Source organism: Urocampus carinirostris, chromosome 1 (genome assembly GCF_059441175.1).
Source record: "Urocampus carinirostris isolate Australia breed hairy pipefish chromosome 1, RoL_Ucar_1.0, whole genome shotgun sequence".
Taxonomy (NCBI): domain Eukaryota; kingdom Metazoa; phylum Chordata; class Actinopteri; order Syngnathiformes; family Syngnathidae; genus Urocampus; species Urocampus carinirostris.
Genome location: NC_142349.1, coordinates 52407200 through 52419210, shown reverse-complemented (window position 1 = coordinate 52419210; position 12011 = coordinate 52407200). Strand labels below are relative to the sequence as shown.

Here is a 12011-nt window from a genome sequence, read left to right as displayed (position 1 = left end):
CAGGCCGGAGAGTCAAACAGGCAGGCCAGAGAGTCGAACAGGCAGGCCGGAGAGTCGAACAGGCAGGCATGGGAGTCATTGCGCAGTCATGCAGTCATAAGGCCGAAGGTGCACTGTCAGTGTTGGGCACCGATGAAGTGGCTTGATGGGTCATTACTTTGGAGAGATGGGACCAGTCCCGACCCAACAGATCCGACTTGAGCCGTAACTGACTCACTTGTTCAGCCAATTTCGCCAAGTCGGAAACGACTTCCCGAACTGCACATTCTAAAGGGGAATTGGGCTGCTGGTTCTCGCTTTCATAGTCCTCAGGGGGCAAATGTACGAACGCGGGGTCTATTATGGTCTGAGGATTCTGTCAGGAGGACCAGAACAGAGCAGGAGACCCCAGAGCGTTCGTACAATTCTTTTATTTGGGGAAGTGTAAAGGGTTAGCGGGAGACGCGATGACCGTTGAACGTCAGCAGCAACGCCGTGAAGACAACTTCGGAACACGTAGCCAATCGTAGCGTGGGACGAAAGCAGGTCGAGTTTACCGGGACTAAAGAGAAGATCGTAGCGTGGGACGGAAGCAGGTCGGATCGGAGGCAGGCAGAATCAGGTAAACAAGTCAAGAAGGCACAGGTTTTTTTTTTTTTGGTTTGAACAAATTTATTGACACTAATAACAGAAAAAACAATCATGACAATCTCAACAGTAATTAAGCACATTCACAATATTATATTTCAATATGACTTTTTTAACAGCAAGCACAATGTCACAATGTGAGGTTTGAACAACCCTTCTCGAAAATCTTAATAGCAATCAAGCATATTCACAATTTCATTATATAACATCTTTGTTAGTGTCAATAGATCCGTCCAGGCCAAAGTCGATTATTTTTGGTCTGTGGTTTGAACAAATTTATTGACACTAAAAACAGAAAACAATCATGACAATCTCAACAGCAATTAAGCACATTCACAATATTATATTCCAATATTACGTTTTTAACAGCAAACACAAAGTGAGGTTTGAACAAACCTTCTCGAAAATCTTATTAGCAATCAAGCATATTCACAATTTCATTATATAACATCTTTGTTAGTGTCAATAGATCTGTCCAGGCCAAAGTCGATTGTCCTCGGTCTGAACAAATCCACCGACACCAACAGCAGCAAAACAAACACGCCAATCTCAACAGCCATCAAGCATATTCACAATTTTTTTATATCTGACAATATGACGTGACGATATGACGTTTTAACATTTTTTCCTGACATTTTCAACATCAATTAAACAATTTCAGAGTTATTTTCTTTTAACAGTAGTTAACCAGCGTGTAAAATAGTCAAACGGGGTACAAGGTAATCCTCAGACGCAGAGGTCTCGGCATAGCGTGCTTAAAAAGGGAACATAAACCAATCAGGAAGCGCATTCCAGCATGTCAGATGATTACCCCAGGTGGCTCCACTTAGGTAATCATGACACTTACACGACAAACTCCCAGGTTGAACTAGTCTTAACTTTTGAGAGGAGACATTTTTTGTCTCTTTTGCTTTCTTTGCCTGTCTTTGCATTCTTGTTAAGAAAAAGTTCCCAAAAGTCAACATGTCCGCACCCTCCTTGACAGGGCCCCATGGGGGGCCCGTCCCACTATTTGAGAACCACTGGTCTAGCGGTGTCCTATACGGCAATTCAAATGAATAAGATGCAAAAGGGAATTATAACACAAGCTCATGGTGACTTTGATGGGGCTTTACGGCATAGATGTATTTTTTTATTTACTGTACAACTAAGATTGAGTTGAAGAAGGAAATTATTGTGAATGACAAAAATGGTGAATGAGTATCTGCCATTGAAGCGCTGCTGAAAGGTACAGTAAAGGGTTTAGAAATATTGTATTTTTAGCTTTTTACCAGTATGTTATTCTTCATTAACTATATAATTATATAGTTATCGATGTTTAGGTACACACTTTATTAACCTTTTGAATTTATTTTAGTGTGTGGGTATTTTAAATTAGTTTTAAGGGGTTGCTTGAATGTAATGCAGACCTTTATGGGAATATATATGGTATTGTGTCGTCATTTGGATTTTGCTGGTCACTTTTCTTTTTCAAGATGACTATATTCTACTATCTCTACTTTACACTGCACTATACTTAATTGTGTCTATTTGAGAAGTGAAAATGTTTTCTTGATTTGGGCCACAGCTTTCATCAGGGTGACACAGTGGATCCTGAAATAAACTAGTTGAAAACCAGTAGTCTATGGTAATTTAAAAAAGAGGGAGGTGCTGATCCGTGGGGAAAAAGGCGCATGCATTCCGCACACCAATATGTGCACATTTAAGTCCTCCTTTTCCTTTGCCTCGCGGGCTGTTCGGAACCCCACGTAATGATCAGGAGGATACTGAAGAAAAGGGGAGGGGCACACACAAACTTCTCAGCATTTGACTCTGCTCGGTTTTCATTCTCCAGCCATCGCCGCCATTTGACCGCACAACATGAACTCCTTGGTGAAGTGGGCTTTATTTCTTTTTGTCCTTTTATCACTTCTTTTGAATATTATTTTGATTGGAATACATTCAAACCGTGCACCCAAATGTTCCTCTCAGCGCCCGGAACCTCTAAGGAGCAAACATGACGAACGCAGCCGAGTGTTTGCTGATCTCACTCAGGATGAATACTTGCAGGTCCAACAATACATGCTTCAACAGAAAGACTTGGAAATATCAACCAGGCAGCTCACCAAACCATCTGAAAACTTCTTGTTTTTAATAGAACTTTGTCTTCCCAAGAAAACAGATGTTTTGTCGTACTTGGATGGAGTCACTCCTGCGCCAGTGCGCGAAGCCACTGTAGTTGTTTTTTACGGTTCCAGGGGTCAAATTAAAGAATATACAGTGGGGCCGCTACCAAACCCCAGATATCACCAGGATGTCACTAAGAAGAAGTACAAGATGGACCTACCTATCAATGCGCGCACAGTCACCATCGGAGAATACCAATTGTTATTAATCTTTCTGGAGCAAGAATTGTTCTCCAAACTGCCAGAGCTCATGAAAGAGAGCTTTGGTGTCAATAAGTCACTGCTCCCTTTTGAGCAAATGCCCCGTGGACTGAGATCAGGGGACAGAAAAACCTGGATATCTTTTTTCAGGGACATGAGTGGTATGTACATACACCCCGTGGGTTTCGAAGTACTCGTTAACCATGGAAATGTAAATGAATCAAAATGGAAGGTGGAGAAACTTCTATATAACGGACAGTATTTCGACACAATAAAAGAACTTCAAGCAAAATATGCTGCTGGATCTATTAAAAAAATAATTTACCAGGAAACACCTGATTATGGTTCTTTGAAGCCCAAAACGAAGTTACTGCAATTAAGTCCGCTGCAGTATTCTACAGAAGGAAAACGCTTAAGCGTCAGCGGCAACCATGTCATCTACCTGGACTGGAGCTTTGCTTTTGGCTTGAGCTCACTTACTGGAATGCGGGTCTATGATGTACGCTTTAAGGGAGAGCGCATTGTGTATGAGCTGAGTGTACAGGAAGCCATGTCCGTGTACGGGTCAGTGACCCCGGGAATGATTGTCACAAAGTTTTTGGACTCAAGTATCGGAATAGGTCGTTTTGCACATGAACTTGTTCGTGGCACCGACTGCCCCCACGAGGCCACCTATGTTGACACTTACCGCTACATCGATACTAAAACACCAGTTAGATATAGGAATTCAATCTGTATCTTTGAACACAACTTTGGTCAGCCTCTGCGGAGACACTTTGCCGACTTTTTCAGTAATAGTTATGGTGGGATGGTGAACAGCGCTTTGGTATTCAGGACAATTACTGCAATAGGAAATTATGATTACATGTGGGATTTCATCTTCTACCAAAGTGGATCTGTTGAAGCCAAGGTCCATGCCACAGGATATATCTCGTCCTCTTATTTGATAGACGGCAGTTTGAAACACGGCCACCAAGTTGCAAAAAATGTCCTGGGGAACATCCACACACACTTCATCAACTTCAAAGTGGATCTGGATGTGTTGGGTAAGTCTGAAAATGCCTTATATGGTAAAAAAAATGAATACTTTAAAATAAACATTATTATTTATGTTCTTGAATGTTCTGCATAGGTTTGATAATCTGAAACGTATTAATCACAACAATTACAAACATTTTGTTATGAGCTATTTAACAGCTTATACAAAATGTCCATTAGTAATCAACAAAGGTGGGTCTATTTGCGTGCAACTGAAATTTAAAAAATTAACTCGATCACTTGACTTATATTTCTGGACATTCGTTTCATCTACTGTGGGAATTAATTTGTTCTTTTTGTTATCTGTCCATTCGTTTGTTCATCTGTTCATTTCTCAGCTACTAGTCCTAACAAGCAGTAACCTATAATATATCACAGGTCTGAGGATTTAAACAAAGTCTATGAGCATTTCTTGAAACCATGTGAGCAACATCAGTCAACTTGCATCATGCTTTCCTGCTACTGTAATTTCTATTTTACTTTTGGATTTAATGAATTGGCAAATGTACAATTGGACGGGCTGCATGGCTCGCACATTTTGCTGTTTAACTTTTGCACGATCTTTCCACACATTTTTGGAGAAAGGACCTTCTATTACATTACTCACATTTTCTGGATTTATTGATTTGGTCACACATTGCAGAAACCAAAAACTTAAGAAACACGTCATTTAAAAAAAGGCTGGAGGTCTATGAGAAATGATTATTGATCAGAAACACTGAGTTCATCAAAAAAAAAAGAGAAATGGAATCTATCTCAATCTAATCTAAATCTCTATATTTATATATATATATATATATATATATATATATAAATCTTCCTGAAAATGTGCACAAGTGTACTTTTAACATCTGGCATTACAGTGGTTAAGTTCTTAGACACGCATGTGGGAGACCGGGGCCAGTAAGGGTCCTTAGGCAAGACCCCTCATGATAGCCTACCCCTAACATGGAGATGGATGGGTGCTGCCAGGCTGTACTTGCCAGAGACACACCACAAGAAGTTGTGCCTTGACATCTTAAGCAATTAAACAATCCTTCCTGTTTAAGGCTTCCGCTAGTCACTTTAGCTAGGTTTCCTGTAAAGGCACCCCGAATAAATACCAACAAAATCGATAATCAGCTTTCGTGTAATCTGGTTTCTTGGGATCTCTATCACCCTCAGCTTTCAACCATCGCCAACTCCAAGCAGCGGGCCATTAAAGCTTATTTCATAGAATGAGACTCCTATGATGCCTGACCATACGGCAGTAGCAAAAACTGTCAACACTCTTGATTTAAAGGCCCCCACGTCCGAGCTGAAATCGGGCCATGGGAATTACTTCCTATTATTCTCATCATGTCTTTCAACAAAGATTTGTTGCAGGGTGACAGGAATAGTCCCCCGGAGCTTTCTAAGCTTTTGGATTTGATCTTAACTATTAAAAAATTGGTTTTATTGGCTGGTTTAAAATTATATTAATACAAGAAATACAAAGGTATGCAACTATCTGGCTCTGGCATAAGGGCCATTTTCCCTAAGTAACGATTTCCACCATTGTTTAAAATAGAGTATAATGTGAAAAAGTTGATTTTGCCGTCATTTCATTAGCAGCCAAGACAACAAATTATAAAAGTTTGTGATTTGTGAACAACATGTCATTGGCAAGTACAATCGTTTTAAAGCATTTTTCTCAAGAATTCCTACAACATCCCAGTGTCTGCAATTTTTCCCCATATGTATGTTTTCAAAACTAAGTGCAGAAATTGAAAATGAGAAAATCTCACTTTTCATAATTGACACATGAGGACTCTTTTGCAAGAGATAGTAAAAAAAAGGTCTTTTGGGCTATTTCAGGAGGTGTACATGGCAGATGGGTGTTTGCAGATGGAGGTGACTTTTTTGACGTTGAAATATGCAGTGAATTACATTAACTAACATTATCAGTCCGTCAAATAAAATAACTGACAAGTTTAACAATTTGAAACAACCAACCCAAAAAACTGAGCTACTGTTAGTGTTATTATACTCTAGACTTCTTTATTTGGACTTCACACTCGTCAAATACCACATTCAGGTGCACTATACAATGTCAGCCTAAACATTTTCCAGATACTGTACTGGTTGTAGTAGCAGAGTCCTGTTGAGGTTCACCCAGCCCCTATAAGGAACTGCTGAAATTTGGACAAGGGCCACGTTGCTGCAAGTTGCTGTTGTCTGTCAAGTGCTGGTGTGAGTTAAAGACCTAAAAGCATAAAACTCAGCTCAGAAAATTAGAATGTCTACATTTGTTTCATGGAATAATCTGTAGAAACTAGTTGGTAACAAATAGCAGTCTGTAAACAAAGAGGAAAGAAAATATACATAGATGCTGCCAAAATGAGTACTTACAAAACGGCACAAAACAGTAATAGGACAGTGCTAGGCAAAAGAGGAACTCGGCAGACTGGTTTGGCAGTAAACAAGGCAATTCAATCAAATAAGAAGTTTTCAAAAAACTGCGTTCTGCTGGTATGAGCGCCATTACCTTAAATCAAAATATGCCGTGGTTTAATATCAAGTCAGGGGAACCATTGATTGTTTTGCCATTAAAACTTCAGACAGTGTTGTAACGTTTAATCCAATAATGTAAGTCGTGCATGACGGCATCTGAACGTTAAGACAAATTTGAATCGGAATAATGACAGCTTTTAGTTTCGCCGCAGAGTTCTAAACCTTTTGACAATGTGTCAGCTCGATTTGAGAAACAAACATATTAATTAATGGATTAATTAATTGATTAATGCAGGTACATTTAGGAAGAGAATTGACCCATGTGGGGGACACAGGAACTGGTGGCAAGGATGCTCGATATGAGGGATGGTATTCTTTAACAAAAAAAGTGTCACAAGCCAGAAACAGAGACAGGACCCAATAGCGTTCGTTTTACTCAGTTTTATTGAGAAAGAGAGCAGTGCTTGCTTCCACGATCTGATGATCGTCGGACACGAGTAGCTGATGGCAGTAACACGGAAGTGGCACTTCCGTGTGGAGCGAGGATAGTCGTGGACGGCAGGAAAGCTGGTCGATAGCCGGGACGGGGGAGCAAGGGCGGTAACAAGTCCAGGCAAAAAGTCGGCGTCAAGTATCAGGCAGGGAACAGGGCAAAACGGGTAACAGGCAGGAGAAAACAGGGCAGGAGATTGTCGGTGGTTGGAAAAGCGTAGGTTCGCAGGACGGTCTGACAGCTTCCTCTTGGAAGCTGAGGGGTTTAAAAGGAGTCAGGAATCAATCAACGCTCAGGGCCGTTGGCGCCAACGAATCAGTAATCTTGACAAGAAGATACAAAGTAGAAAACAGACATGGCTTCACAAATGAAGGGACTTGTCCAAACCAGAAAGAAAGACCAAAACCGCAACTGGAAAATACATGGTGCAAAGTAACAAAGAAACCAGAACCAAACAAACCTGGCATGGTGGCGGAAGTTAAAATGATACATTGACCCGACGATGTTTAAGGTTCAAAATGTCCTTTTAAATGGTTCTCGATAAAAGGGCACAGGTGTGTGATATTTGGACACAACTTTGCCCAATTCAAACCCAGGTGGTACCTTATGGCGGTAGGAAGTGTGTAAGACCCTAACATATCTTTCCCCCCCCACCACCACCTAAAGGGATAGATACCAGACAGCTCCCAATTTTTTTTTTTTTATGGAACCGGCAGCGATGGGAACGGGATCGCTGAAGGTCGTTGCCCCTCTGCGCTGAGACAGGAAACACAGGGTGCGGCCAAGGGGGGTTTCTCCTCTCTGCCAGGACAGGAACCAGGCACAGCTGAGGGTCTTCTCCTCAAACCTTACGGCCCCTTCCACATGTGGTGATTTCATTGGAAAAGGGAGCCAAGTGGACTTGATCCTGAAGGGGCCCCTGGTAACTCGCATCCGGGCATAGTCAACCCGATCAATGTGTGACTCATCAAAGTACTTTTGAGGCTTGCTTTGTCTGTTGGTTATCCAGGCCAGTGGTTCTTAAATGTATGTATACCCGTTGGGGTACATGTAGGCACTGTCGGGGGGGCTTCAGATTTAAACTAAAGGTTTGAAGAATCATTCATGTAACACAAAAAAAACATGCATGGGGCTATTTCCTCATTTCGAAAACATAACTATTAACAAGTTCACCTCAGTACCTTGTGTTTGAGCGAAAATTGGTATGAACTAATAACAGATGTTGAATGACGTGTTAACCCTTAATAAGACGGGTTTAGTTAACCTGTGCAAATATCATTATTACTTTATAATGCTCATTGAATTAGGAAATACTTCACTTGTGTCGTGTGTCTAATGTGTAAGGGATCCAAATCAACTGCTGACTTTAAATCAGTCAAATCCCGACTCAGATAATCAAAATTAGCCATTCATCCATCATTTAATGGTGGACTGTGGGCATATCTAAACATCTTTATTTTGTTCTCATTTGAATTTGTTTGTGTTTTAATTCATACATATCTTCACAGGAGTCAAAAATGTGTTCCAAACCAAGGACATGGAGTTTGTTAATGTGACCTTACCATGGATGCCCAATCGCAATGCTATGGTTCCTCAGCTAGTGGAGAAGCAACTCAAAACCGAAAAGGTATAACTACTACTACCCCTTTTTGTTGAAAGTTGTTTATGTTTGCATGTGAATTTTTATGAGTATACTCTATTTAGACTGTATTCTATTTTTTTTCTCCACTCCAAACATCCAGCTCTTGCCTAATGTAGAATACTTTTCAAAACAGATATGAAAATGATGAATTCACTTCTGAGCTTCTATTGTAGGAAGCAGCTCTGCGCCAAGGTAAAAAAACTCCTCGCTACCTGCACATTGCGAGCAACAAAACTAATGTTTGGGGACATCAGCGTTCCTATAGACTGCAAGTAATGAGCTTCACCGGAGACCATCTGCCAGAAAGTGAGACAGAGGAACGAGCCATGTCCTGGGCAAGGTGAGACCAAACAGCGTAAAAAAAAAAAGGGAAAAAATAATAATATGAAAATCCGGTAACGACGATATTAACATTTATAATGTAAGTTACATGACACTAGGGCGTTTTCTTCTTTTTCTATTAAATGTATATATACCTTTATAATACAGTATAAAAACGGCAGTATTACTTATGCAACTTTCAGCAAACTCAATTATGCACCGAATTGTTTTTGTCTATATTTTGACAAATGTTTTTTCATGACAGAAAGCATTCCAGGTGAATTGGCCGGTCCAAATTGTCCGTAGGTGCGAATGAGCGAGTGAGTTGTCTGTCCCTGTGTGCCCTGCGATTGGCTGGCAACCAGTTCAGGGTGTCCCCTGCCCACTGCCCGATGATTGCTGGGATGGGCTCCAGCACCCCCGCGACCCTACTGAGGATAAGCGGTGCAGCTAATGAGATGAGATAATGATTGACTTATAAGTAGCTGTTTTTGTCTTTCCTTAAAAAAACAATTCGGTCCAACGTTGAAATATTTTTTGAATATTAGCCTCTAGTCTAAAATATGATGTGTCTATGAATCTCCTTGTTTTCATTGCTTTTTGTTTTACTTTTGTACGGGGATGTCAAAGGCGTATCTAATTCATAGAGTTTAAAAACAGACATTTTCGCTTTAGGTACCTAAGGTACAGTTAAAAGATATGTATGTTGTTTATGTTTATATGATTAATATATAAGCAGGATGGTGACTGACAGGTGAGTACTTTCGCATCACGGTTTAGAGTTCTTTTGTCACGACCAGAACAGAAGCAGGACCCAGATGCGTAACGTTACTCACAAGTTTATTGAAATATAGAGGAAAGGCAGCGCCCGCGATCCGGTGCTCGCTGGACGCGGGGAGCCAGCCGCTCACGGAATCGTAAGTGTTCTGAATGCAAAAGTGGATCTTCCAGAGGGGGAGATGGTAGCGCAGTAGATGGAAAACCACCTCGTTGGCCGGGACGGGAGATGAAAACGCGGTAGGGGGCAAAAAAACAGATCAGGAGACAAACGGGGAAATCAGGAACGGACGGGCTGAAAACGGGCAAAAAACGTGACAGACGGGAGTCGGAGTCAAAAAATGCTTGCCTTGTGAAAACAGAGGTTCGCTAACGGACTGACAACAGGCAAGTGAAAGTACTGAGCTTAAGTAGGACGGGTAACCAATCAGGAAGCCGGCAGCGGCTGGCGCCAAACGAGCGGGCACAGGTGAATGCAATCAGTCATCATGACATCTTGGGTTTAATTCCATTTCCCCTTTACCCTGTGTGGCGTTTGTGTGTCTCTGGATTCCTCTCACATTCCAAGACATGCATGGCAGGCCAATTGATGAGTCATTATTACCCCTAGACATAGATACGTGTGGGAATAGTTTTTTGTCTTTGTGTTTCCTGTGATAGCTGATCACTACTCTAGGGTGCCCCCTGCTTATTTTTCATCGTAAGCTGGCATGGGTCTGAACACTCCTGGGACACTCACGAAAGTAGAAATATGAATATTATTAATACATATTGAAATGCTATATGTATAATGTCACATAAATGTTTTATCTATTGAATATGTATACTGCGGTTTCTTTAATGCAGTCATTAAGAGGGATATTGTATGCATTGCATCCCATGGCATATTCCATCTTTCTGTGCAGGTACAAGGTTGCCATCACAAAGTATAAAGACTCAGAGCAGACTAGCAGCAGTTTGTATAATCAAAACAATATATGGACCCCCGCCGTGGACTTCAGCATGTACATTGAAGACAATGAAAGCATAGAAGAAGAGGTGTGTTTTGCTGAAATTTTGCTGGTCAATATGCCTGTCTAAAGCAGTTAGCTTTCTTTTTTTATGTCTACCTAATTTTTGGAATATTTGTAGGATTTAGTTGCCTGGGTGACCACCGGATTTCTCCACATCCCGCATGCAGAGGATATCCCTAACACTGTTACTGTGGGCAATGGCGGTGGGGTATTGCTTCGTCCCCATAACTACTTTGATGAAGACCCTTCCATTCACTCTGCTGATGGGGTATACTTCAGTCCAGGCACTGAGGAAAGTTGCGAATTCAACAGAATGGGCTGCCTTGCTCGAGAGACCTGCAGCCCTGTGCTGAAGCCCTTCACATACAACGGCTTTGATGGAGTCATGAAGTTCGAGGACTGAGGAAACAAAAGATATCTGGACCATCAATGGTGCAATTTTCAAAAGAAGGGCTAGCTGTGATTTCTTTAAATATGTAAAAGCAAAGCAGAACGTAAAACACAACGTGCAAACACACTCACATTAACGCTCACCACCTGTAGTCATTGAATTATATGCACCCGCACTGTAATTTTGCTCACAGATATGTTTTTCTAACACAACACTTATCTGTCGTTTATAAACATGCAAAAGGGAATTGTGTGATTATGATAAAGTTGTAAGCTTTTTTGGAAGAAACAGCTGAATGCGGATTGGATTTAAGAGTAAAAAGGAATGCACATTGAATGAGACTTATACTTTTGTACATGCTGTTATATTTGCTCTGGAGGATTTTTTCAACATCCCTCAAAAAAAGCATGCCAGGACTTCAGCTCAATCATGGTCAATGGATCAAAACACACCAAAAATGGAATGCTTTGCATCAGTACTAATAATTCACCAATAGAAAACAGTTCAAACACAACTTGAGCATGTACGTGCACGTGTGAAAAAATTGATTGGCTTATGTTCTCTATTTTCCTCATGTATTCCGAGTTTTCGGATTTTAGATTCTCTATCGACATGTAAAAACCATTAAACACATCATTAAAAGTTTTGTTTCCCTAGCCATTGACTCAAAAGGTTTTGGGACCCCTGGTGTAGTGCAACAGAAAACAAGTGCTAAAGATCACGAGAAAGGATATAAAACTATGGAGAGCCAAAGTGGCCAAAGCAAACCATTTCACTTCTCATTTTCTCCCCAACCTTTATGAGTTTTTTTGGGTACCCATGCATGATGGGGGGTCAGTTACGATAGCTCCTTTTAGGTGAGGCTCATATT

At 41.0% G+C, this 12011-nt stretch overlaps 1 protein-coding gene across 1 annotated transcript; it reads left to right on the top strand.

Moving 5' to 3' along the window:
• The first annotated feature begins 2412 nt into the window (after positions 1 to 2412).
• aoc2 (amine oxidase copper containing 2) lies at positions 2413 to 11476 on the top strand. Its single transcript, XM_088344893.1, has 5 exons — positions 2413 to 4039; positions 8505 to 8623; positions 8812 to 8978; positions 10642 to 10774; positions 10868 to 11476. The coding sequence occupies exons 1-5, from the start codon at positions 2488 to 2490 to the stop codon at positions 11150 to 11152; spliced, it is 2256 nt and encodes a 751-aa protein (XP_088201019.1). The 5' UTR covers positions 2413 to 2487; the 3' UTR covers positions 11153 to 11476.
• The last annotated feature ends 535 nt before the right edge of the window (positions 11477 to 12011 follow it).

Bases quoted from the DNA above. Each gene is read 5' to 3' on its own strand.
- aoc2 (XM_088344893.1), top strand. From the start codon at position 2,488: ATGAACTCCTTGGTGAAGTGGGCTTTATTTCTTTTTGTCCTTTTATCA. The intron at 8,624-8,811 runs GTATAACTACTA...CTTCTATTGTAG, and splicing joins AGCAACTCAAAACCGAAAAG to GAAGCAGCTCTGCGCCAAGG. The intron at 8,979-10,641 runs GTGAGACCAAAC...CTTTCTGTGCAG, and splicing joins CGAGCCATGTCCTGGGCAAG to GTACAAGGTTGCCATCACAA.